General features: G+C 48.9%; 2 protein-coding genes across 2 annotated transcripts in view; one reads left to right on the forward strand and one right to left on the reverse strand.

Moving 5' to 3' along the window:
• Positions 1-244: 244 nt before the first annotated feature.
• LOC145506157 (uncharacterized) lies at positions 245-23,521 on the reverse strand. Its single transcript, XM_081490141.1, has 12 exons — positions 23,176-23,521; positions 15,401-15,480; positions 7,372-7,492; positions 4,562-4,621; positions 4,095-4,174; positions 3,102-3,263; positions 2,915-3,012; positions 2,330-2,441; positions 1,314-1,564; positions 1,060-1,217; positions 841-866; positions 245-270 (listed from the first exon to the last, which is right to left on the reverse strand). The coding sequence occupies exons 1-11, from the start codon at positions 23,209-23,211 to the stop codon at positions 858-860; spliced, it is 1,167 nt and encodes a 388-aa protein (XP_081346267.1). The 5' UTR covers positions 23,212-23,521; the 3' UTR covers positions 245-270; positions 841-857.
• A 32-nt stretch (positions 23,522-23,553) lies between these two features.
• Positions 23,554-27,346, forward strand: part of LOC145506668 (uncharacterized) — a 95,923-nt gene continuing 92,130 nt past the window's right edge. The window contains exon 1 of the transcript XR_014054147.1: positions 23,554-23,718. The gene's annotated coding sequence lies outside the window, so the exon portion shown is untranslated. The remainder of the gene's footprint in view (positions 23,719-27,346) is intronic.

Genomic DNA, 27,346 nt, shown 5'->3' on the forward strand with positions numbered 1-27,346 from the left:
TCAGAGCTGCCAGTGGACCAGAACAGGGCTTGGGCTCCCTTCCCCTCCATGCCCTGGTCTCTCTCCAGAGCAGGGAGTGGGGCTCCCTTCCCTCCATGCCCTGGTCTCCCTCCATCACCACCTCCCCAGAGGAGAGGAGACCTGACCAGCATGGCCTCTCCCTGTCTCTACCACAGTCCGAGCAAGCAGAAGGGCCAGAGCCCCACACTCACCAACAGACAGACTGCTTGCTTCATCTTGGGACTGGGCGTTGTCTTCTGTCAGCTTTTCCTGCCAAGGGACCAGAAGAGAAAGTGAATCTCCATTGGTCAGCGTATTGTTGTGGGCATGGTCCAGAGTCCCAGACCCTCTTGGGGGACACATAAGCACCAGAAAAGGGCCTTGAGAAAGCAAGGCGCTGACCCAGGAGTCACAAACCCACAAACCCCTACAGTATCTGGGGGGACACAGTGGGTTCTGCCTTCCCACCTACTCCTATGCTTTGCCCTCCAAGTGGGCACAGACTCATCTGGGCTCTGCTGATGGCACCCAGACTCTGGTGTGATGCTAAGGGGATCTGAGCACCCCTGCCTGACACCCCCCATGCCTCCGGGTCCAGGGTTACAGAGTGAGGGTGTCTCAAACAGTAAGGACAGGGCCAGCGCTGCCAACCGGCCTTACGACAGCTCTCAACAGGCCCGTCTCCCTCCTACATTCAGCCTAGAGCCCCCAGGCCAGCTGAGAGAGTCAGGGACAACAGTAGAGGACAAACCAGGGACCGTGTCCACCCTGGGCTTTGTTGTGGGGGGAAAGCAGTGACTGAGGGTCTGATGCCGCCAGATGCTGGAGAAACCGACTCACCTTGTGGCAACACTCACTCAAGCGACCTACAAGAGAAGAGACATCCGCTGAGTGGTGGGGACAGCCCTCTTGCCACACCTCCCTCCCTAGGGACAGGGTGCAGGCTGGGGGCTCAGACACTGAACAGAGTCCCGGGCCTGTGACGGCAAGCGGGACATTCCGAGTCTGGACAACCCTCAGGGAGGAGAAGAGAAGGGAGAAAAGGAAATAAAATGAAACCGTGGAAAATCTCTGTGCAGCGCTCCTGAACCACCTTCTTCTCCTGCCTCCTCCCACCAGACTCGGCCAGGGGGAAGAGGGGACCGTCAGCTGAGTTGGGGGGACCGATGTGATCATGGTTTGGTAGGACCTGGTGAGGTGGGAGGAGGAGGAGTTTCCTGGGGAACAAGATCAGAGACAAACCAGGAGGAACAGGAGGATTGGGGAGATGGAGGAGGGAGCCAGCACCTCCTCCCTCCCTTCTAGAACCTCACCTTTAAAGTACCAGCATACAGCACATCCGATTAGGATGAGGACAGTGGTGACTCCAAGTCCAGTTACCATTTTCATCACCAGTGAAGTGCATGAGGAGGGAGAGGGAGTGATGGGTAGTCTCTGGCTCATGGCTGCTCGCTCTCCAGGAACCAGGACCTCCCCATGGGCCAGGGTACTTGATTCTTGGTCCACACACTTCATGTTGCTCCAGGGCGTACAGTCCATGACCATGACCTTCCCATCAGGGCACCTGGGTACAGATACAGGGGGACTCATCAGGGACAGCTAGCTGGATGAGGAGAAAGAGGGGGTAGCCTCCTGTCCTGGGTCCCCTGACAAGACTGGAGGGGGGACAGGCTCCTGCTGTCTGCAGGGCAGGGTCCCCTCACTCCCCCTCACTGGGCAGGAGAAGGATCCAGGATTGTGTATTGTGGCCCCCGGGCTCCTGCTGAGTGTTCAGAGCTGTTCTTCAAGAGCTCTGTGAGGGGGGCCTCATCCAGGTCAAGGGTCAGAAGGGTATGGGCACAATTCTGACTCATCTTCCAGTCAAACTTAAATACCAGGCCCTTTCATCCACCTGTTGACTCTTCCTACCAATCTCAGCCAACACTGGAGCGTCAGAGGACAGTGAATTACTACTGGCCACCGAGCCCCCCAGTAGGAAAGATTCAGGTGCTACTGGGGAGCAAGGGCTGGGTGTGAGGCCTGTCGAGTTGGCTCCGGTTTTATAGGAACCTTGAAGGAGCACACACGTGGCCTCATGATGACTTCTGTCTGCTGTCAGCACTTCGGTCTTTCTAGGCCCCTCCTGAGGAGACGTGGGAAGGGGCCACTGGGAAAGCCGTGCAGGACAAACGGGGGTGGTGGGGAGCGCTGCTGCAGGCTCAGGAGACCCCACAGGCACAGGGGAGCTCTGAGAGGTGGGAGGGGCTTCACGGAAGCAGAAGAGAGACATGGGTACAAGGAAACTGGGGTCTCCTGTGGGTTGGAAGCCCCCTAGGCTCCTGTGTCTCACCCGGTGCTGCATTTCTGACAGAATTCAGCTGCATCTTCTCCACGGAAAGTGCCAGGTTTGCATTGACACTCACTGTCCTTGGTGGAGGTGCAGCGGTTTTTTTCTTCTTCTCCTAGAGACCAAAGATAAGGTTTTGCTGTTTGTTGCTGTTTCAATGAAAGAATTAGTGTTTTTCATGGGTGTTTGGAACTTCCCTGGTGGCTCAGGCGGTAGAGCATCTGCCTACCAGGCGGGAGACCCGGGTTCGATCCCTGGGTCGGGAAGATCCCCTGGAGAAGGAAATGGCAACCCACTCCAGTACTCTTGCCTAAAAAATCCCATGGACGGAGGATCCTGGTAGGCTACAGTTCATGGGGTCGCAAAGAGTCGGACACGGCTGAGCTCACGCATGTGAGCCCCAGGACAGAGCACAGGTACTCTGGCCACAGAGGACGACCTCAAAAACAGTCCTTTCCATCCCTCCCTCCTCTGTCATGATGCGAGGTGTGTTTTCTCCAAGGAAAGCATTTCCTGAAGTTTTCTTTCAAATAGGAAATCACTGAGGCTGCTTATACACTGGGAAGCAAGAAATAGGACTGTACTAGCCTTTCAGGTCATTCTGGCGTTCTTCTCTTTTCCTTTCCAGTCCTTTTCGGTCATAGTTCAACCTTCGCAGGCACACAATTCCACACTGCAAACTGTTTCTGTTTCCAAGAGAAAAAGAAAAAATTTAGACCTGGCCGCAGGCAAACATCTCTCAGCAGGCTAGTGAGAACTTCTTGCACCGACTGACCTGTGAAAACTATCAACCATTTTCAGTTGCCCACGAAGGGCTTTCTTGGTCAAGTGGTCCAGCATCCGCGCGTGCACAAGGCACTCCATGAAACAGCTACAGTTCTGCGGGAGGCCCAGACTGGGCAGCCACTTGTTGCCGATCCACTCATGTTTCACGTTCCTGTACGCAAGGGTCTGAATTCAATAATTAAGGATGGTTAATTGGGGAAAAAATGGAGGAGGCAACGGCAACCCACTCCAGTACTCTTGCCTGGAAAATCCTGGTGACAGGATGATTTGAGAGAACAGCACGGAAACATGTCTATCACCATATGTAAAAGAGATGACCAGTGCAAGTTCGATGCATGAAGCGGGGCACTCAAAGCCGGTGCTCTGGGACAACCCAAGGGATGGGGTGGGGAGGGAGGCGGGAGGGGGCTTCAGGATGGGGGACACACGTGCACCCATGGGTGATTCATGGCAAAAACCACCACCACACCATAAGGAAATTATCCTCCAATTAAAATAAAGTAAAAAGATACAACTGTTTCAATCAGTCAAAACTTTCCTCACACTTCGTACTTTTAACCCATGTAACAGACAGACAGCGTTTTCTATAATCCCTACGGTGAGCAACAGCGAGGTGGCACGCAGTCTTTGACCACCTGACAAGCATCTCCTTGGCGAGCCCCCGGGCAGACACCGTCCGCGGTGCTGGGCTACAGCAGGCCGACAGGGACGCCCCCTGTCCTGGGACGCACGTGCCTTGGGGGGCGGGGGGGGGCAGAAAGCGAACAGGTGTGTGAGAGCGTTTCTGAGCCACGGCTGCTGTGAGGGAGAGGAAGCGGACGGCACGGACTGCAGTGGGACGGGAGGAGGTGGCTGGCTTCAGATGGGGGGGAGGGGAGACCTTCAGACAAACGACTTTTGAGCTGAGACAGAAAGAGTCCACAGGAGCTGGCCTCCCGACCAAAATAACAGCAACAGTGACGACCCACAGCACCCACTTCACCTGCATTTCTGAGGCCGAACCAGGTGAGCCAGCTCGGCAAACCTCCACAGGGCAGCGCGCAGGCTCCGAGGAGCGCCGTTCTGAGGGAGTGAAGGAGCGGTGTGTTACCCGGAGGAGTCACAGACACCGGTCATCAACAGGACTTCAGATAAACAAAAGAGCTCTTTTCACTAATTTCTAATTTTAGAGAAAAGGCCATTTAAGTGTGCAACTACTTTTGAAATTTTAAGGTTTAATGGGACGAAATTATAAAGAATTTTTTAAAAAACTCCCATTTTAATTCCCATCTCATCCAATAAATAATGAAGAACAACATTCTGAAAAGAAGTACAACAATAGAGTCTACTTCATCCAACAGCATTTGTTTCCTTCTAACATTTTTACTTATCAAATAAAAGAAAATTTCATACATTACTCAATACAGTGGATCAATAGACTTGTTTCAATAAGGAAAAATAAAAACCCACCCTTTTCACTTCCTTATAGAGTTCTAGCTGCAACCTCGGAAGATTGGAATCCATCAAAGCCTACAACAAAACACAAGAGATTTGTTCAGAGAAGATACATTCTACTTACTAGCAGTTCTAAGAGTGATGAAGGACAGGGAAGCCTGGCGTGCTGCAGTCCACGGGGCCGCAAAGAGTTGGACACGACTGAGCGACTGAACAACAACCACGAAGCAGTTCTAAAGAAATCTAAATAAAGGACAACTAAAACTTCAATGTTGATGCAAAGGAGAATATAATAGCAACTAAACTGAAAACCTGTTCATTAAGAAAGAAGTATATGTATGCAGGAAGTTACCAACTAGATACAGGTCATTCACCATAATATTTAAAAAAGGAAGGAAAAGAATATTCATTACAATCAAACACTACATAATATCAAAATTAAATGGTAGATAGTTCAAATTCACTCTAAAGCTCTTATATTCAATTAAAGTACATACTTTAATCATTTTTAGTCATTAAAGCACATTCTTTAACCATCGTTTTTAATGATGATCCAACATCAGCAATTCCCTGGAGTCTGCAGAGCAAGTGGGACAGGAGGTGGACACCCAAGGGCAGAGCCCTGATTCCGGCATGGGAACACGCCTCTCCACGCAGAAGCCGCACCCTTCCCAAAGGTCTGGTCCGCCCGTGAGGCACACGTGCTCCCCACCTCAGGGCCCCAGCGACACACGAACCTGCTGGAACCACAGGCTCCTCAGAGCCCTGACCCTGTTGCTCGACTACAAGTCAAACCGAAATGGCCACACGGGCAACTTCAACCCAGGAATAATGGCTGATGGCAACCACCAGCAAGGACACAAAGTCCACACTGGAGATGGCTTCCCAAGACGGAAAGATCTCTGGGCCCCGCTCTCAGCCGTGAGAACCCTCTCCTCCGAACGGTACTGCCAATGGCTTGTCCACAAGAAGAGAGAGAAGATATAACCAAGCCTCCACAGAAAAGACGTCTTCCTTTCCTGTGATATAAGCATGTGACAGCTATAAACCAAGCTGGTCTTAGCAAACCCACAGAGGCTCAGCGAGCTTGAAAATCAAACCAGGGTCACATTCTGGGAGGTTCTGAATCATGCCTAGGATATTTTAAAATTCTAATTCTACTATTTCAGTTTGGACTACAGTCCCTCAAACAAGCACATCAAAACGGACAAGTATATAGTAAAACACGGCTTGGCCAGTAAAACTAGAAGGCATATCCAAGTTTTGTTTCACTTCATAAATGTTTTATAAACTAATGTCAAATGTATTTTATTACAGGAGAAAAGTAAACTTCAAAGCCGAGAAATAGCACTGAATGGGCGCTCACAGCCACAGGCGATGCTAATGCGCCACCTGAGCCCTCCCTGCTCCCGCCTCCACCTCCACACCGGGGTGGACACACAGCCGCCACGTCCAGTCCGTGACAGCCCAACCTCTGCTCCTCACTGGCACCCCAGCACCTCCTCCTGGCTCAGGGCCCCGCCTCTCTTCCCTGGACACTTAGCCTCCCTCATGGATTCTGGGCACAAAGTCTCTCTTCTGTCCAAGGCAGGCTACAAGGCACCACCAGGCTACTTCAACTACCAGGTTACAAATCCTCGAGAGCTCTTCCCTTTCTTCATTCTCTACCAAATAAAGTGCAAACCCCTTGAACTGATCCTCAACATCTCCCGTTCTCTGGTAGAGTCCCCCTCCTCCGTGAGTCTGCAAGCGTTAAGAAGGTCCTAAGGGACGTCCCTAGAGCACTCCTTGCTTCCACTGCAGTGGGGCCCGGGTTCGATCCCTGGTGGGGGAAACCCAGATCCCACATGCCACACAGTGAGCCAAAAAAAGAGAAGGTCCTAAATCTTCTCATTCACCTAACTGCCACCACCTCCGGGGAGCCTGCTCTGCCTCCCTACAGAGAAATCACCTCCACCTCCAGACTGCAATGATGAGCTGCCAACATCTCCCAGAACTCAGAACTTACACCATGCGTTCAGGCATTTCTGAACAAACATGCTCCCCGTCTGAGACTGTACATTATCTGAAGGCAAGGCAGGAGCACACTGTCAGCTGAAACCCCAGGATGGCTGGGGATACAAACAAGGAGAAGGGCAGAATGCGAAAAACAAAGGCAGTTTTCCAAGATAGTAACAATTATGAAAGAACTTCATCTTCAATGGCAGCAGAAAACAGGAAAAGGGAAAAGTGGATTAAAGCTACACTGATCTTGGGTACAAACTCTGCACTGGGAAAGCCTGAGCAAAGAGGACCTGTGTCCCCCGCGCTCCTCACCTCACCTCCCACCCAGGTGGCTCTGGCTTCACCAACCTTTTCTGGGAACTCCTATCTCCCCAGTCACGTCACACCAACTCCAGCCAGAACTCCAGCCAAGCTACCAGAGAAGGCACGTCCTTACCTGTGAACAGTCCTGCCTGACCCAGGACTCGGGAGACGAAGACATCAACGGCGGATTCCACCGCCCGTCCCCTTGCCTTCTCGGGGCGTCTTGGTTTCTCGACAGAGTGACACTCGGTCCAAGAGCCCCCAGAGGCCACTGCCAGCGCCCATCCCTGACCTACGCCCCGCGCAGGCATGAGGGGAAACCCGTTCCCTCTGACTGGGCAGGTACAGCCAGTACCCTGGCAGACACTAGAGTCCCTCCAAACCACACACTATTCGATTAAAAAAGTGCAGACGACCTAAAGGACTTGGCTACTCAAAACAAAAGAACACCAAGTCACGGCTTCTTCCCTTAGCTACAGTGATCGCATCTCAGAGAACACCATCCAGAGGGTTCTTACTTTTATGACTTTGTTGAGGCATTCGTCAGCCACCATCCTGACATCTGACTCCGCGTCATCACTGCACAGCAGAAAAAGTTCCATAGCGATGCCCAGAAGTTTCTGGAATTCTGGAGAATTTCTAAATGAAAAGAGAAGAGAGACTGTCACAGCCAAGAGAACACACGACGATGAAACGCAGTTAGGTTTCTGGTATCCTGTGTGGGATTCTGGAAGAGAAAAAGGACGTTACATTTACCTTACAGGTAAAATTCATCTTAATAATATATTTCATTTAACCCAATGTATCCAAAATATTACTTCAACATGTAATCAACATGAAGAAATTACTGTGCTATAGAACAATCTTTTTTACAGCACATCTGAATTCAGACACAAAATTTTCATCAGAACTATTTCATTTGGGGGCTTCCGTGGTGGTCCAGTGGTGGGACACGGGCTCGCTCCCTGGTCTGCGAAGACTGGCAGGCTCCCACGTGCTGTGGGGACAGCTAAGTCCGGGCACAATACTGAGCCCGCACACCGCGATCACAGCACCCCCCGCCTGCTGCAACTAGAGGAAGCCCGAGAAGGAGCGAAGACCCAGCACAGCCCAAAACAAGTAATTAGATAAACCTTTAAAAGAGAGAGAGAGGGGGGGAGACAGAAATACGTGTGTAGAGATTCCATACAATTCACAGCTGAAAAAGCAGGCTGACTTGTAATTAGCAGATAACCTGGAACTCGGAAGCACAGCCTAGTGATTGCAGTCTATTGCTAGCAATACTGCATTTTAAACTTCAAAGTTGCTAAGAGACTAGCTCTTTAGTGCTCTCAACACACAAAAAGGAATAACAATGATACGACAGAGGTGCTGGCTAACACCAGGTTGCCGCAGTGCATTATACAAGGGAATCAAACCACCAGTGTTGTGGGCCCATTCTCTCTCAATTTTTAAAAAAGACAAAAAGTAGGTTTACATACTACTTCTAACCATGCTTTTAAGAAGCTCTCCAATAACTAAATCAAATACTGTTTTTAAATTTTAATTTAATAAAATAGATAGAGGACTTAGGGAGTCCCTGGTGCCTAGTGGTTAGCACTCTTGAGCTCTTGCTGCTGTGGCCCCAGGTTCGACCCCTGGCGGGGGAACACATTCTGCGAGCTGCACAGCACGCCCCAAAAACACAACAACAACGAGACACAGGGCTAGTCAGGCTATCTATTTCTGCTTGAGAGAGCTTTACAAGTTGGTCTTTCAAGAAACTTGTCCATCGCACTTGCCTGATGCTACAGCGGACAGGAATCCGTCTGCCAGTGCAGCGGACATGGGTTTGATCCCTGGTCCACAAAGACCTCACGTGCCACGGAGCAACTAAACCCGTACCCCACAGACGTTGAGCCTGTGCTCTAGAGCCTGACAGCCGAAACCACTGAAGCCCGTGGGCCTACAGCCTGTGCTCCACAGCAAGAGAAGCCACTGCAACGCGAGGCCTACCGATCGCAACGGAGAGCAGCCCCCGCTGGCCGCAACTACAGAAAGCCTGTGGGCAGCAACGAAGACCCAGCACCGCCAAACAGAATAAACAGTGCTTTTCGAAAAAGAAACGTGCCCATCATCTAAGTGGTTGAATTTACTGGCATCAAGTTCATATTTCCTTGTTATCCTTTTACTATCTGTACAACCTACACTGACACCATTTCCCTTTTCCAGACATTAGAAATTTGTGACTTCACTTTTTCCTGATCAGTCTTATTCCTCTTACTGACATTCTCAAAGAACACACTTTTCGTTTTATTGACTTTTCTATACACTTCTGTTTTGAATTTTACTGACTTTTGTTATTTTTAGTATGGCCATCCTTCTGCTAAATTTGGGTCTCATTTGCTTTTTAGTTTTCTAAGGTATACTGAGGTTACTGAAGGTCTGAGACCTTTCTTCTTTTATAAAATAGACGTTTAATGCCATAAATGCCCCTTTAAAATGCTATAGCAGCATATTACAAGTTTTTTAATCCTTCCTTTTTATTTTCACTCAATTCAAAATATTTTCAAATTTCCCTTTTGACTTCCTCTTTGACCCATGGATCATGTGGAAATGTGCTATTTGTTTTCCACATAGTGGGGGCTTTTCAAGACCGCCTTTCAACAGAAGAGTCCCAGACACCTACACTGAGGTCGGAGAGCATGCTTTGTGTGACGTTACTGATTTACGTCCACAGACCTGCTTATGGCCCTGCCAGTCTTCCTTGGCACGTGTCCTGTGGGCACTCGAAAGGGGTCTTCCGCTCTCCTGCATGGAGCTTCTGTAAATGTCGATCAGGACACAGTGGGACAGTGTTTTCAGTTTTCGAGATCCAGATTTTAAGAATTTCTGAGAGGCCACTGACATCTGCCTGTAACTGTGGGTTTGTCTATTTCTCCTTGCAATTCCATCAGGTTTTGCTTCGTGTGTTTCTGAAGCTCCGGACTTCAGTACATACACATTTAGGGCTGTCACGCCCACTTGATGAACTGATGCCTTTACTGTTGTTATGAAATGATGATCCTATTCCAGGTCATGGCCTTGGATTAGAGACCCACTTCGATGATAACAGGGCTCCCCTGGTGGCTCAGCTGGTAAAGAATCCACCTGCAATGTGGGAGACCTAGGTTTGATCCCTGCGTTGGGAAGATCCCCTGGAGAAGGGAAAGGCTACCCAGTCCAATATTCTGGCCTGGAGAATCCCATGGACTGTATAGTCCATGGGGCCACAAAGAGTCAGACACAACTGAGTGACTTTCACTTCCACTTGATGGTAATATCAGCTTCCATCTGTTCAGGGCCAACATGGTGAACCTCTTTCCATTGTCTTACTGTTAACCTATATGAATCTTTATATTTAAAATGTATTTCTTCTAGGCAGCAGAGACTGGGTCTTGCTTCTCGTTTGATCTGAAAAATCTTTTGCATTTCATGTCATTATTGATACAACTAGGTTTATTTTTTATTTTTTGGCCTCAACGGCTCTCAGCTGCAACGCCCAGGCTCTTCACTGTGGCACTCGGGCTCAGCTGTCCTGCAACATGTGGGATCCCAGCTTCTTGACCAGGGATTGAACCCATGTCCCCTGCATTAGAAGGCGGGTTCTTAATCACCAGACCACCAGAAAAGTCCCTAAAACTAGGTTTGAATCTGCCACTGTACTGCGACTTCCCTATTTGGTCCATATGCTCTTTATTGGCCCTCTTCCCTGCCTTCTTCTGGGTTAAATATTGTTTGGGTCAGCTTCAGTTATTTTCCTCACCGTTGCTCATGTTTTCTTGCTTCTTGGCATTCCTGACCATTTCGGATCAGATGCCAGACCTTATACCTTCTATCTTGTTGGGCGCTATACACTTCTGAATTCCGACGTTCTTGAAGTTTGCCCTGGAATGCAACTGTGTTATTCTGAAGGACTAGGGCCGCCCTGGGCTCCACCTGCAGGCAGGATCAGAACAGCATCTCATCTAGGGCTGAAGTGAGTCACCCCTGCTGTGAAGGCAAACCCTTCTGAGCAGCTGACCCAAAGCGCCAGAAGGATGAGGTTCCCCCTCTGGCTGGTGAGAGCAGGAGCTCTTCCCGCACTTGGAGTTTCAGCACCTGCTCCCTCCAGCCCCTTCAGGTGACTCTACCCGCAGCTCCAGGCCACTGTCTGCAGCAAGACTCAGCTGAGACCTGAGAGCCCTCACGGGTCTCCAGGTCTCTCTGTGCAGCTTGTCCCTCTCTGATCTTCCCCCCATGGTCCCAGCCACCCTGCCTCCTGAGGCCATCAACTCTGCCTCAGCAACCATGGGCTCTCCCGGGTTTCCCCTCCTCCCGTCCTCACTGGAAAACCCCCTCCAGGCAGTCATCTGGGGAAATCCTGAGGCTCATAGCATTAGCTTTCCATTTTTCCAGAGATGCCTAATACCTGATGCCTTGAAAACCACAGTGAATGCATTGTATCCATTATCAACTGCTTTGGGCAGGAAGGCAAACCCTGTCCTTGTCACTTATCTTGTTGTTCAGTCGCTCAGTCATGTCTGACTCTGTGACCCCCATGGACTGCAGCACGCCAGGCTCCCCTGTCCTCCACTGTCTCCCAGAGTTTGCTCAAACTCATGTCCGTTGAGTCGGTGATGCTATCTAACCATCTGAGTCAGAAGCAAAAATCCTTCATAATTTTCTAATTTAATCTTTATCATATTATTATTATATCACCTAGTCACAGATGTAGAAATCATCTTTAATAAAGTTAACTAATATTCCTTTCCATAAATGTATCAAGTTCAATTCCCCTGTAGGTAAGTCATCAAGATTATTTTTCATTCTTTAACGGGATGACTAGCATTGCACCAGGATCACCGGACACTTTCCTAAGGATAAACTCCTGAAGCGACATGGCCAAATCAAACAGGCCAAACTGCCTTTCATTTTTTTAAATATTTATTTATTTGGCTGCGCCGGGTCTTAGTTGCCGCACACGGGATCTAGTTCCCTGACCAGGAATCGAACCTGGGCCCCCTGCATCGGCAGCACAAAGTCTTAGCCCCTGGACCGTGAAATTCCCCAAGTTGCCTTTTAAAAAAGTTGCATCATCTCTGACAAAATCCTGAGGATTGTTTAATGTCTGTAAAGTTGACAGGTAAAAAAGAAACGTTCTGATTTTTGTTTTCGTCTCATTCCAGTGATTACTAGTAAATCTGAACATTTCTCCACAGGAAGCATGAAATAAGTGTTAGCTATTACGTCTACTGGCTCAGTTACATTTCTTCTTTTCCAAACTGCCCATTCATAGTTTTGCCTGTTTTCCTATTAGAAAGACAGCCTTTTTCTTAATGGTTTACAATTTCTCTCTAAAGAAGCTAGTAAACCTTTGATACATATACCATCAATACTTTCCCCAAGTTGCATTTAAGTTTCAGTTTAAAGTAGATTTTGACATACTGAACTATATTCTAGATAAAACACTTTTTTCCTTTATATTGTAAGCATTCCACAGACTAAGATTAAATGTCCTTTTTGTAGTAATGATTTCACTCTCTTACATTTAGGTAATTAATCTGGCATTTACCTTTGCCTGCAATATGAAGAATATTCCCCTAAATACTCAACTGGTTCAATAATCCATCATTTCCACACTAATACAAGATGTTACCTTTATCGGAAATTCGTACCTGCACATACGCACATACACTTTCCCACTTCCTATTCTGTACCTTCTTTAATGTCTAAGAGCTATTTTAATGTCATGAACACCAGGTCTCACCAATTACTGATGGTTTCAGATTTTGTTTGTTAAAACTGATGTATTTATTCTTGCAGATGAACAAGTTCAAAAATATCTCTACTAGAATTCTGATCAAGCTCATTTTAAATTTATGGATTAATTTAGAGAAAGTTTAACTTTATGATAAGGAACTGTTCCCACGTTGAAAAAGCAGTAGTCATCTGTCCCTTTCAGGGAAGTCCATACAGTCCTTCCATAGTTTCTGCATATCTCTTGTCAATTTCTTCAAATATTATATGTTGGTGCTACTATGAATTGGATCTTGAAGCATTATATTTTCTAACAGATTTAAGCTAATATATGGGAATGGGAAATCTATAGATTCCTGTACACTTATTTTTACCCAATCACCTCATCAAGGCCACTTGCTTAGACGAGGGTGTCGAGGTCCTCCCAAAAGGAAACAAGTTAAAAATGAATCCTCACCCTCCACTGGACAGAAAACATCCGAGTGCTGGGGAAAGAGGGCAGTGAGGTTATCTTCGTTTCTGTATTTCTAACAAATTTTCCGGGTGATTCTGATGTTCGTGCGTATGTAGGAAGCAGGACAGACCACCAAATTGAGAGCTGAAGTAGGCTGAGTCACAACACACCTCAAGGACTCGAGAAGCTGCCTGAAATAAGCCCCGAGAGATAACATCAGTACCTGACAGAAGCTGAAGAACGTACCAGAGATCAGGTACATTAGAGGAGAGACCACAGGAAACGCCAGCCACGAAGACTTCCTAAATCATTACCTGTGTATAAAAGATCCACTGCAGCTCTACAACCCGACATTTCTGAAAAGTATGGAGAACATCTTAAAACAAACACGTTCTTTGATCTGATGTGACCAAAGACAACCTCTCTGCCTCCAAAAAATATCCCATTCATCTGATCCTACGTAGCACAAGCACCGCAAAGACCATTAGCATTACTCCATAAAAACAGAACAGACACAGGAATGGAGAAACTATTAACAGCGATTACCCCGATTTACGATGGCAAAGTGAACCACAAACCAGTCTTAACATATCTCAACGTACTTCCCAGGTGGCGCTAGTGGTCAAGAATCTGCCTGAATGCAGAAGACACAAGAGATGCAGGTTCAATTCCTGGGTGGGGAAGATCCACTGGAGGAGGGAAATGGCATCTACTCCAGTATTCCTGCCTGAAAAATTACATGGATAAGAGGAGCCCGGTGGGCCGCAGTCCATGGGGCTGCAAAGAGTCAAACATGACTGAGCAATTGAACACACACTCACTCACACACACACACGCCCCCACACACAGGTGTGAATCTAAGCCAACAGTCCATCAAGTCCACTGGGAATTATTAAGAAACAAAGTAAGCGTAAGGCATGAAGCACTCAGAATGGAAAAGGTCTATTTTCTGGGTCCATAAGCTTTCGATGTGAGGTGTTCTTCCTGAGACCTGGATGCTGGAAGGCTGATGAGCACAGCTGTGCGAAGGAAGCAGCAGGCCCCGGGGGTCTGCCAGGCATCTAACGTCCATTCACATAAGAGTCATGGCGGCTTGCAGGACAACGTGCGCCACCACAGGATGGATTTCTGCCTCTCAGGAGCTCATGAGCACTTTCACGCAGCTCTCAACAGCGTCCCACGGGTGTCGCTCCTCCCACAAGAGCTCTGTACACTGAGTTTACACATCAAAGACGAGGCCACAGGGACTCCAAGAAGTTGGCCTCGTCCGAAGCTGCATGGCTTATTCGGAGCGGAGACAGAATTCAAACCTTCTCCCCTACTTTTACTTAGTACTGTTGTCTACAATAGCATGCTAACTTAGAATTTTTGTATTCTTATTTTCAGCACATATTCTCACTTGTCACTTCATTTCTTCCCACAATATTTCTACAAATCAGATGAAAACAGTAATCATACACTGTCTTTCAAAATGGCATTGAGTTCAACTAAAATGAAATAGCCTACATGAAATCACTTTGAAAGCATAAAATACAAGTGGCAAGTATAAAATACAAGTGGCAATGTGCCACTAAAAATAAATGAATCACCAAATTTCTGTCAGTACGAAAACCAAGGTGATTATTCTTAGAGGTTTTTCTAATAGATTACAAAGAGCCCTTCCCAACAGGAGAAGAACATGAATGATTTACTCCAAGAGAAAGTACTTACTCCAAGAGAAGTATTTCACACGTCCCATCCGAGTAACGGAGTTCAGAAACCATAAGCACATCTGTTTCCTACTCACTCATTTAGAGACAGGCTTAAAATAACTACCACCCACAGATACAAGGAACAGTACTCAGAAAGAGAGACAGACAGTAAAAAGCAAGGAGAAGGAGGAGAATCAGCAAAAAAGCGATACAAGAAGGTGCTGCCTGCTCACCCCACAGGAAAGCCTGAGCCAAGGAGGTGGGCCTCCGGTTAACGCCCATGATCCCACCATCCCAAAGCTGTGATGAGCAGGGAGCACCCCCACAGGGCGGACAGGGCAGAGCGCAGAAGAAAAGCAACCACGAGATCCCAGTAATCGGGCAGGCTCTTGTTCCCACACCGCAATAAGTAAAATACAAACATGCTGTTCAGTTATCCAAATGGTTACAACGACACGGTGTAAGATTACAAGAAGGAAGCATTACTCATTACGGTGTCTGGAAATCCTCCATATCCACCGCCAGAAGGGGGAGGGGTCCCGTCAAGGTTTCAAAACAACTGGGGCGACGAAGAACATTCTAGCCCATTAAGGATGAAAACACAGAAGTGTTCTATTTTCACTAGAAAGTTCAAAGTGCAGTTACCTGAGAGACTGTGCCACTATGTTTTCACGTATTGTCAGACAATGATTCACACGGTCTTGGTGGCTGAGAGTTCTTTCTTTCTAAAAGGGGGAAAAAAGAGTAAAGGAAGTTAGTGTTGTCCACTCCATCTATTTCTACGTGGCATTCATTCATTCATTCAACACAGCTTCTTTGACTCCAAGGAGTAAAACCGTGCGGGGGCAGGGTGCTCTGAGGTCAGAGAGGTGGGGTGGGCCGAACCCCGGGTTCCCTCCAGGACTGGGCTCCACAGAAAACTCAGGGGGCGTCACTAACACGCCTGCCTTCTCTGCTGCAGAGAGAAGAAACTGCAGCGCCAACAGGGCTGGCCCAGGATCACGTGGACAGAGGGAGCTTCAATTCAGCGCAATAGTGTAACACCTACTCTACACAGCAGCCCCCTCGCAAAACCACACGGACGGACGAGTCAGCCCCACACAGGCCTCACACGATGAAGTATGAGAGAATGTATTAACACAATGGCTAAGTGCTCCTATATCTCTGAATGGCTACAAACAAGTACCCTGCCCAGAGCCTTTCTCAAAAGCCTCCTAGTGAGACTTTTCAGTCAAAATTTTAAAAAGGAGACAGACTGGCCAAGAAGATGAGATAAAAGGTGCCTGCTTCTCACCCAAACCTATGACTTCAGAGGTCTCTTAAGCAGGCACCGGAGAAATACAGAAGACAGGGATGATCCAAAGAGGAAGCGAAAAAGAAATCAGGCTTGATGATTACATCCAAAAAAGGATCCGAGTGTCTGACAGCTACCAGGACATGGTACTAACTAGCAACAGTGAGACCAGAAGACTCCTACGTTTTTGAGGGAATTCTATAAAGAGTACCAAAGAGATTAAAATACTAATTGACCAACACCTCCGTTTAATCCCTAATGCAACTGCAGGCCGGAGAAGGCAACGGCACCCCACTCCAGTACTCTTGCTTGGAAAATCCCATGGACGGAGGAGCCTGGTAGGCTCCAGTCCATGGGGTCGCTAAGAGTCAGACACGACTGAGCGACTTCACGTTCACGCACTAGAGAAGGAAATGGCAACCCACTCCAGTATTCTTGCCTGGAGAATCCCAGGGACGGCGGAGCCTGGTGGGCTGCCGTCTATGGGGTCGCACAGAGTCAGACACGACTGAAGCGACTTAGCAGCAGTAGCAGCAGCAGCAACTGCAGGCTCCAAAAAACTACACGTGAAGGAACAGACTCTTCCAATCGTGCAAACCAAGAAAGACACACCCTCAAAAGGCAGTTCAGACGTGGCCAGGGAAGAACATGGACAAGGAAGAGTCTCCCGAGCGGAAAGTCAGGGCCCAGGAGAAGGAAAGACAGGCCTGGATGAGAGGTCAAGTCCATGGTGTGCAGAGAGGGGCTCCCAGTCAGCAGCCAGTAAGTCTCTCACCACATGGACAGGTGACCATGTCCCCCACTGGTCTCCTTCCTAAAAGAGACTCGCTGATGAGCTGTGCTGTGGGCTGCTAGGCACCCACCAAAACACCGTGCTTCCCTTCTCAGACACGAGCTTCCTGCTGACAAGTCCCACAGCCCGGCTTCCCTGCAGCCAGGCACACACAAGTGACTGTTCACACAGATGAAACGGGAACACAGCAGCGAGTGGAGCTTCTGCCTGTGGCTTGCCCAGGGCACCACCCCCTCCTTTTAGCTTCCCCCAACTGGAACAGACACTTCTAACACCCAGTTTCTGAACGTACAGACAAAGACAACAAAAAGGCTGCAGGGTGACAGGATGGAAGGAGCCTGGGTCCTGAGTGGCAGGAGGAGGCAGAGGCCTTTCACCTCCCGCCCACCTGAGTCACTCACTTCAAAAGTGCTGGGATGGAAACAATCCAAATGTCTCAGTGGATGGATAAACAGCTGCCACGGAGTAACGGAATACTGCTTGGCAGTGAAAGAAGCAAACGACTGACACACACAAGGATGAATCTCAATGCATCTGCTTCAAGGTACACAGGGATGATTCAATTTATGCCACAGTCTTTACCTTTAAGGGAATGTAAAGTGGTCTGAAATTTACAGGGTCCTGGCAGGGGAGGAGTACACTAAAAAAGGTACCGATGAGTGAACTGGATTCCAAACTGGGAAAGGAGTACGTCAAGACTATATATTGTCACCCTGGTTATTTAACGTCTATGTAGAGTACATCATCCGAAATGCCAGGCTGGATGAAGCACAAACTGGAATCAAGATTGCCAGGAAAAATATAAATAACCTCAGATATGTAGGTGACACCAACCTAATGGCAGAAAGTGAAGAGGAACTAAAGAGCCTCGTGATGAAGGTTAAAGAGGAGAGTGAAAAGCTGGCTTAAAACTCAACTTTCAAAAAACTAAGATCACGGCATCCGGTCCCATCACTTCATGGCAAATAGATGGGAAACCAGTGGAAACAGTGACAGACTTTATTTTCTTGGGCTCCAAAATCACTGCAGATGGTGACTGCAGCCATGAAATTAAAAGACGCTTGCTCCTTGGAAGAAAAGCTATGAAAAACCTAGACAGCGTATTAAAAAGCAGAGACATTACTTTCCTGACAAAGGTCCATCTAGTCAAGGCTATGGTTTTTCCAGTAGGCAGGTATGGATGTGAGAGTTGGACTGTGAAGAAGGATGAGCGCCAAAGAACTGATGCTTCTCAGCTGTGGTGCTGGAAAAGACTCTTGAGAGTCCCTTGGACCTCAAGGAGATCCAACCAGTCAATCCTAAAGGAAATCAACTCTGAATATTCATTGGAAGGACCGACGCTAAAGCTGCCTTTTCATACTGTTCATGGGTTCTCAAGGCAAGAACACTGAAGTGGTTTGCCCTTCCCTTCTCCAGAGGACCACGTTTTGTCAGAGCTCTCCACCATGACCTGTCTGTCCTGGGTGGCCCTACACAGCACGACGCATAGCTCACTGAGTTAGACACGGCTCTGGTCCATGGGATCAGACTGGTTAGTCTTCTGTGACTGTGGTTTTCATTCTGTCTGCCCTCTGATGGAGAAGGATAAGAGGCTTATGGAAGCTTCCTGAAGGGAGAGACTCAGGAAAGACTGGGGAAGGCTGACGGCAGGAGGAGAAGGGGACAACAGAGGCTGAGATGTTTGGATGGCATCACATACTCAATGGACATGAGTCCGAGTAAACTGCGAGTTGGTGATGGACAGGGAGGCCTGGCATGCTGCAGTCCATGGGGTTGCAAAGGGTGGGATACAACTGAGCAACTGAACTGAACTGATGCTGAAGCTCCAATACTTTGGCCACATGATGTGAAGAGCCGACTCTTAAGAAAAGACCCTGATGCTGAGAAAGATTGAAGGCAGGAGGAGAAGGGGGTGACAGAGGATGAGATGGTTGGATTGCACCACTGACTCAATGGACATGAGTTTGAGCAAACAAACTCTGGGAGATTGTGAAGGACAGGGAACCCCGGGGTGCTGCAGTCCATGGGGTTGCAATGAGTCAGACATGACTGAGGGAGTGAACAACAGCAACTATGTGTGTGTGTGTGTGTGTGTATGTATGTGTACATCAGACCTCAGTTTGAAAAAGAAAGTACTATGAGAGTTTAAATGCTCTCTTCTTTGAGCCACCACATTAAAGTCTCGATTACAGCAGCTCACCTAGTTGAAGACCTTAAGTCATCAAGAAAATTAAAGAACACTGACCTCTCCCAACAAGTTAGGAGGCAAACGAACTCTCTTCTGTATGGCTCCCTTCCAAAGTGAAAACCCACAAAGGCCTTAAATGAGCTGCATTCACACACCCGGTCTCCCAGCTCGACTGGCAATGACCCCTCTGTGGGCAGCCTCTTACCCTAGGGTCTAAAACAACTCCTGGGGGGATGGCCATCAGAAAAAGCTGACAAACACTAAATTGAGTGCACCTCACTATCTAAGATGGTCACAACAGAAAAGTGATCAATACAAATATAAGCTTTAAAAAGAACTGTGTCTCTCTCCTCGTATGTGGACTAGGCCACAAGAATACAGGTAACAAAAAATGATACCACTTTCTGAACCTGCTGCCTGATTTCCTTAAGACTCACATGTGCTGCACCCGCGGCCCCATGCTAGAATTTGAGCAAAATTTATGAGACAAGCAAAAAAGCAAAGACCGAATACCAATTTCACCCATCAAAATAAAAGTACACTCCTGTGTTGTCTGCTTGGGTCTAGCTCCTCCTCTGAGCTCCCTGTGGGGATAGAGAGAAAGATGTGTGTGTGTGTGTGTGTGTGGATAGAGAGAAAGATGTGTGTGTGTGTGTGTGTGTGTGTGTGTGTGTGTGTGTGTGTGTGTGTGTGTGTGTGTGTGTGTGTGTGTGGTGTCCGACTCTTTACCACCCCATGGACTGTAGCTCACCAGGTTCCTTTGCCCACGGGGTTTTCCAGACAAGAATACTGGAGCGGACAGCCATCCCGTCTCCAGGGGAACTTCCTGACCCAGGGATCAAACCTGTATCTCCCTCTCTTGCATTGCAGGCAGATTCTTCACTGCTGAGCCATCGGGGAAGCCTGCCCTATTCCCCCAGGGCTCCTGCCCCAGGCCCTGCCATGAGCCAGCACCACACTCTGGAAGGAACGGTTCCCACGGTTACCTCTCCAGGGATGACAGACTCACTGAGAACAAGCGCGTGCCTCTCACGGGCACTCAGCCCAGCACCTACACTGGACAGGTGTTTCACAGACAACAAAGGAGTGGGCAAGTGCTTGCCGTACAAGAGTAGGTTGAAAGTGAAAGAAAATGAAAGTCACTCAGTCGTGTCTGACTCTTTGCAACCCCATGGACTTAGTCCATGGAATTCTCCAGGCCAGAATACTGGAGTGGGTACCCTTTCCCTTCTCCAGGGGATCTGCCCAACCCAGGGATCAAACCCAGGTCTCCCGCACTGCAGGCAGAGTCTACTGGCTGAGCCACAAGGGAAGACCAAAGGAGTAGGTTAAATACACAGTAAAACTGACTCAAAAGTCTTGAGTCAATCTTACCAACAGGTTTCGGAAGATAAATGATAATTATGTTAACCTTGAGTTTCTAAAACCAAGAGATGGAAAGAGAAGTAGAAACAGCAGAGCTTAAAAAAAGAGAGACCCTGAAGAGCAGTCCCACGCGACTGAGCTCAAGCAGCTTGTGGAGTCCCAGCTGCAGCCCTCAGGTGTGACCAAGACGTCAGTGACGGCCCGTCTGTGACCCTGACTGTCACAGCTTTACTGCCAGAAAGGGTGAGTACACGTCCCATCACGGTCAGCTACGAAGAAAGCGCATGTTTCAGATCTCTCTTCTAACTCATCCAAAGTCACTTCCCAGCAATCCACACCGATTTGAGGGGGAAAACATCTGCCCTGATTAAATTTTACTCTTTTCTGCACTCAATAGGTAGCTCTAAAATCATAAAATTCTTCAGGTAGATGGATGGTCTTCAGTGGTGACTGATCTTATATTAAAATTCAAACAATAATGACTAGGTGGCGCTAGTGGTAAAGAATCCGCCTGTTAACGCAGGAGAAGCAACAGCTGTGGTTTCATCTCTGGGGAGAGAAGATCCCCTGGAGAAGGAAATGGCAACCACTCCAGGATTCTTGCCTGGATAACTCCATGGACAGAGGAGCCTGGCAGGCTACACAGTCCATGGGGTCACGAAGAGTTGGACACGACTGAGTACGCATGCACGCACCTATTTTGAGTGAGGAGCATAAAAACAAACTACCTGATTGCTACCTAAATAATTATGACAAAATCTCCGCTTTTATCACACTGAAGAATCAGTTCAGTTCAGCTCAGTCGCTCAGTCGTGTCCGACTCTTTGCGACCCCATGCATCTCAGCACGCAAGGCCTCCCCGTCCATCACCAACTCCCAGAGTCTACCCAAACCCATGTCCATCGAGTGGGTGATGCCATCCAGCCATCGCATCCTCTGTCGTCCCCTTCTCCTCCTGCCCCTAATCCTTCCCAGCATCAGGGTCTTTTCCAATGAGTCAACTCTTCGCATGAGGTGGCCAAAGTATTGGAGTTTCAGCTTCAACATCAGTCCTTCCAATGAACACCCAGGACTGACCTCTTTAAGGTTGGACTGGTTGAATCTTCTTGCAGTCCAAGGGACTCTCAAGAGTCTTCTCCAACACCACAGTTCAAAAGCATCAATTCTTCGGCACTCAGCTTTCTTCACCATACAACTCTCACATCCGTACATGACCAGTGGAAAAACCACAGCCTTGACTAGATGAACCTTTGTTGACAAAGTAATGCCTCTGCTTTTCAATATGCTATCTAGGTTGGTCATAACCTTCCTTCCAAGGAGTAAGCGTCTTTTAACTTCACGGCTGCAATCACCATCTGCAGTGATTTTGGAGCCCCCAAAAATCAAGTCTGACACTGTTTCCCCATCTATTTCCCATGAAGTGATAGGAGTAGATGCCATGATCTTAGTTTTCTCAATGTTGAGCTTTAAGCCAACTTTTTCACTCTCCTCTTTCACTTTCATCAAGAGGCTCTTTAGTTCTTCTTCACTTTCTGCCATAAGGGTGGTGTCATCTGCATATCTGAAGTTATTGATATTTCTCCCAGCAATCTTGATTTCAGCTTGTGCTTCTTCCAGCCCAGCGTTTCTCATGATGCACTCTGCATATAAGTTAAAGAAGCAGAGTGACAATATACAGCCTTGACGTACTCCCTTCCCAATTTTAAACCAGTCCGTTGTTACATGTCCAGTTCTAACTGTTGCTTCTTGACCTGCACACAGATTTCTCAGGAGGCAGGTAAGGTGGTCTGGTATTCCTATCTCTTCAAGGATTTTCCACAGTTTGTTGTGATCCACACAATCAAAGGCTTTAGTGTAGCCAACGAAGCATATTTGTTTTTGGAATTCCCTTGCTTTTTCTATGATCCAATGAATGTTGACAATTTGATCTCTGCTTCCTCTGCCTTTTCTAAATCCATCTTGTACACCTGGAAGTTCTCAGTTATGTACTGCTGAAGCCCAGCTTGAAGGATTTTGAGCATTACTTTGCTATCATGTGAAATGTGTCTGCCACAGGAGACTGTCCGCAGACACCCATCCAGGTTCTGGCCAGCGTGACTGCGATGCCCGTGAAATGGACATCACTCGCCCCGACGATTAACCTCTCCCTCAGCAAGATGTGATTTATTTCCAACTGCAGACAAGTAATAAACTTCAGTCCACTCGTCCCACTATGGAAGGCCGTTTTATTGTTTCTTGTGTGTTAATAACAACCATCTAGGCTAAGTTCACACTTACGGGGCGACCACCGCTCATTTAAGGGGCCTGCAGACCGCCTTGAACTGAGACAAGCCGGTCTCTTTCCAACACTTCAGTCTTCTGCTGCGACCCCCGAACTAAACGAAAAGCCCTGAGGCTACGGGAAGACAGGCCCGACTGACTCCCAGCCTGTTTAAAGGGGGCCCCGCCAGAGGCTCCCCATTGGAACGCGCGCGCTCCCCCGCCCTCCAGCCCGACGTCCCCGGGCATGAGGTCACCACTGTCCCTGCATCACTCGGGCTCCCAATTCCCGGCTCCTCGGGGAGCGGCCAGCGCCCGCGCGGCCCTGCTCCCCTCAGAGCAGAAGAGTGGGGGCTGGACGCGGCCTCGGCTCGGCCGAGTCCTGCTCACAACGCAACCCCGGTTCCTCCCCAAACTGGGCAGCCGGGAGGGCAGAGGGCCGGGGCCGCCTCCGTGCCTCCGCGGGAGGCTGGCGAAGGCCGGGGAGGGCTGGGGCCGAGCTGCGGCGGGTCAGTACTCACGGTCGGTGCAGCGGCTCCTCGGCCACGGCCGGGCATAGCGGCGGCGGCTGAGGCGGCGGCTGAGGCGGCGGCTGAGGCGGCGGCTGCGCCTGCGGCGGCGGCTGCGGGGGCTGAGGCGGCTGAAGCGGCGGCGGCGGCGGCGGCTGCTGCTGGAAGGACTTAAGGGACTCGAAGGCCTTCATCAGCTTTTCCAGGGTCGCCATGGCGGCCTGCGGCCCCGCGGGGACAGCGCCCGGAGCCCTCGAGCTGGCTTGCGGCTCTGCTCAGCAGCGCGGCAATGAATCAGGCTCGGGGCCGACGGCAGGAACGGAACACAGGCGCCCGGCCATCTTGGGTCCGTCCCGGCAGCCACCTCGGCCAAACGCCCCGCGACGCTCCGCCGTTGGGCGGGGCGGGGCCAGGCCGGCGAGATTGACAGCCGGAGGCGGTGGCCTCCGCAAAAGGCCAGAAGCGGCGCCCGCCCGGCTCTACGCGTCCGCCGTCTCGCCTCCTGGAGCCGCCGAGGCCACAGACATCAGCGCGCTCCTCCCAGGAAAAAACGAGGTGGGCCGTGCGGACGTGAGGGGTCGCGACGGCGAGGCGGGGCGGGGCGAGAAGGGGCGGGGCGCGGAGGGGCGGAGGGGCGGAGGGGCGGAGGGGCGGAGGGGCGGGGCGGGGCGGGGGCGGGGCGGGGGCGGGGCGGGGGCGGGGCGGGGGCGGGGCGGGGGCGGGCGGGCGGCGCGCGGCGCGGCGCGGCGGCGCGCGGCGCGGCGGCAGTGAGCCTCCGGCTAGCTGGCGAACGATCCACTAGGAGAGGAGCCCCCGAGTGACGCCCGCGGGTGGAAGGGCGGGCCGGCCACGGGCTCGGAGCCTGAGACCCCGCGGGGGAGCCTGCCCACTCAGCGTCCCGGGCGGAGGGAGAGCTCACGGGACAGCCCTGCAGAGAAGGGAGCGGGGAGTGGTGCGCCTCAGGCGGAGCCAGGGCACTCTCAGGTGGAGCCCAGGTGGGGTCCCCGAGTCGAGCACATCCCTGGAGGGTCACTGCGCAGCCCGAGAAGAACCGAGGGGCTTGGGGCTGGCACGGCTGGTCAGAACCTGCCTGGTCTGCGCCTGCTGTCGCGAGAGGCCGTGGCTGGTATAGCGAGCAGCAGCTTTGGCCCCAGAGGTCCCTCACCCGCATGACCGCTTGACCCAAGGGTGTCCCCCCCCTTGACCGAGGCCGGCTGCGTGGGCGGGCCCGGGGCTCCAGAGCCTCAGCACCTGGAGGGGGGCCCTGAGCAAGCCGAGGGGCGGCACGTGGGTGGCCCCCAGGAGAAGTCCCCAGTTCTGGGCCACAAGCCACATCTCCACCTGATTCCAGAGCCTGTTTTCCCAAAGCAGCCAGGTGAGTGGAAACCCAGCACCGCCACAGGAAACCGTGTCCCCACGGGAACAGCAACGGCCCCCTTGCTATGGGGAGAGGGCCTATGGGGAGAGAAGATACTCCATAGATACCAACCCTTCCTAGAAGGCCTGAGTTAGACTCTTCAAAAGGATGTGTAATACTGGCAGAAAGTTTCTTACTCTGCTCTTAGAAATTTCTAGAATAAATAAGACATATTCTCACTCTTCTGTGATAAAACTCTCTCTAAATAGCCATACCCATTACCCCAAATCATCCCCTGGCAGAGCATGCAAATTAAACATTTTCTCTTCCTCCAACAGATATTTATAGGGACTTCATAAAAAGTTCTTTGCCGAGGATCTGAAGGAAAAATGTCCTCACCCTTCCCACCCAACCCTGAAGGATTTGCTAAATGAGCTATTTAGTTCAGTTAATCCAGAATCACAGCAAACCATGAGGCTAATTCATCCCAGACAAGATTGTCAAATGGAATATTCTGCCCACAGAGCCCTCTTCTCCTCCTACTCTGTCCTAATGGGACATCTAACATTTCAGTGACCAGGAGCTACACTCATGTACCCTACTCCAAGGAAAAATCACATGTTCAAAGTCACGTGGAGGTATAGACTATGAAAAGTTACCAAAGACTCTGTCCTTTAAGTCAAATCTTTCCTAATGACAGAAGAAGCTCTGAGTGTAGGTAAAGGTTCAAATAGATGTGATGTAATAGAATTCTAGCTTCATGACTTGTGTTTCTGTGGCTTTAAGCAAGTTTCTTGACTTCTCCTGGTTTCATGTTCTAGAAACTATTACTGTTAGATATATTAATTATTATATAAATCCTGATGATACTAGTGAAATATAATGACAATGAAAGCTAATAATTAAAATTTCTATAATTCCTATAGCATTTTGAAATTAGTCACTAGATAAAGGAAGGGAGAAGAGAAAAATGGAAAGAAAAATGTTTTTATATATTTTTGTATTTAAATGAACTTCTTACAGTATGATTTACATACAATAGACGGCACCATTTTAAACATACGGTAAATAACTTATGACAAATATACACACCCATGTAAATACCACCACGTGATAGGAGATTATTAATTTTGTTCTTCTAGTCAAAGGACCAGAGTATGGCTTTCTGTGTGTCTTCTCTTCATAATTATATTCTTTATTTTTCCTTCTGTTCTTTATTAGTTGGTATTATAATATGGTTCCTTATGAAGTAAGACAGACAATCCATTCCATGCCACTCTCTCTCTGGTGGTTTATATATGTTTATACAATTATTTATTTATTAGCTCAACAGGTACTTGACCATTTACACTATGCTAGGTGCTATTCTAGGCACTGGAGATGTAATGGTATTTTTAAGACACAAATTCCTACCATCATAAAAGTATATTGTAGTATATATACCAGAAAATAAAATGAATAAACTGTATGACAGGTTAGAGAATGATAAGTGCTAAGGAGGAAAATTAAGCAGAGATGGAGGATCAGGAGATACGGAAGGTTACTGGGTGGGTGTTGCAATTTTATGAAGCAGTCTGAAAAGTCATTATTGAGAAGATACATTTTAACAATAAATCAAAAGTATTGAGGGGATAAGCTATGAATATATCCAGATGAAGAATAATTGAGAGACAGAAAACAGGCAGGCTTGCAAAGATTCTTAGAAATGATCACAGCCATAAGATCAGTTCCCATCTTTAACCATAAAAAGGTGTTACAGAAGAGAATATAATCAAATCTTCCACACTTTGACTGTCAGAGACTGAAGGTCCATGAGTGCTGAGATTCCCAAAGAGACATGCTCATGCAAAACATCTCAAAGTGGCATCATATGAGTTCATCTGCCACAGTTTACAGTCCAGCTTTCAGATCTATAGGGAAATCAGTCAGTGCAGTCACTCAGTCCTGTCCGACTCTTTGTGACCCCATGGACTTCAGCACGCCAGGCTTCCCTGTCCATCAACCACTCCAAGAGCTTGCTCAAACTCGTGCCCATCGAGTTGGTGATGCCATCCAACCATCTCATCCTCTGTCATCCCCTTCTTCTCCTGCCTTCAATCTTTCCCAGCATCAGGGTCTTTTCCAATGAGTCAGTTCTTCAACTCAGGTGGCCAAAGGATTGGAGCCTCAGCTTCAGCATCAGTCCTTCCCAATGAATATTCAGGACTGATTTCCTTTAGGATGGACTGGTGGGATCTCCTTGCAGTCCAAGGGACTCTCAAGAGTCTTCGCCAACACCACAGTTCAAAAGCATCAATTCTTCCACTCTCAGCCTTCTTTATGGTCCAGCTCTCACATCCGTACAACTACTGGAAAAACCACAGCTTTGACTGGATGGACGTTTGTCAGCAAAGTAATGTCTCTGCTTTTTAATACACTGTCTAGGTTTTTCATAGCTTTTCTTCCAAGGAACAAACATCGTTTAACTTTGTGGCTGCAGTCACCATCTGCAGTGATTTTGGAGCCCAGGAAAATAAAGTCTGTCACTGTTTCCATTGTTTCCCCATCTATTTGCCAAAAAGTGACGGGACCAGATGCCATGATCTTAGTTTTCTGAATGTTGAGTTTTAAGCCAGCTTTGTCACTCTCCTCTTTCACTTTCATCAAGGGTCTTTAGTTCCTCTTCACTTTCTGCCATTAGGGTGGTGAGTGAAAGTCGCTCACTCGTGTCCGACTTTTTATGACCCCATGGACTATATAGTCCATGGAATTCTCCAGGCCAGAATACTGGAGTGGGTAGCCTTTCCCTTCTCCAGGGGATCTTCCCAACCCAGGGATGGAACCCAG

The sequence above is a fragment of the Giraffa tippelskirchi genome, chromosome 1 (genome assembly GCF_054371585.1).
Source record: "Giraffa tippelskirchi isolate mGirTip1 chromosome 1, T2T-mGirTip1v1.2.pri, whole genome shotgun sequence".
Taxonomy (NCBI): domain Eukaryota; kingdom Metazoa; phylum Chordata; class Mammalia; order Artiodactyla; family Giraffidae; genus Giraffa; species Giraffa tippelskirchi.

Bases quoted from the DNA above. Each gene is read 5' to 3' on its own strand.
- LOC145506157 (XM_081490141.1), bottom strand. From the start codon at position 23,211: ATGCCCGGCCGTGGCCGAGGAGCCGCTGCACCGACC. The intron at 7,493-15,400 runs GTAACTGCACTT...CTTTTCATTTAG, and splicing joins ATAGTGGCACAGTCTCTCAG to AAATTCTCCAGAATTCCAGA. The intron at 3,264-4,094 runs GTGAAGTGGGTG...CCTTGCGTACAG, and splicing joins GTTCGGCCTCAGAAATGCAG to GAACGTGAAACATGAGTGGA.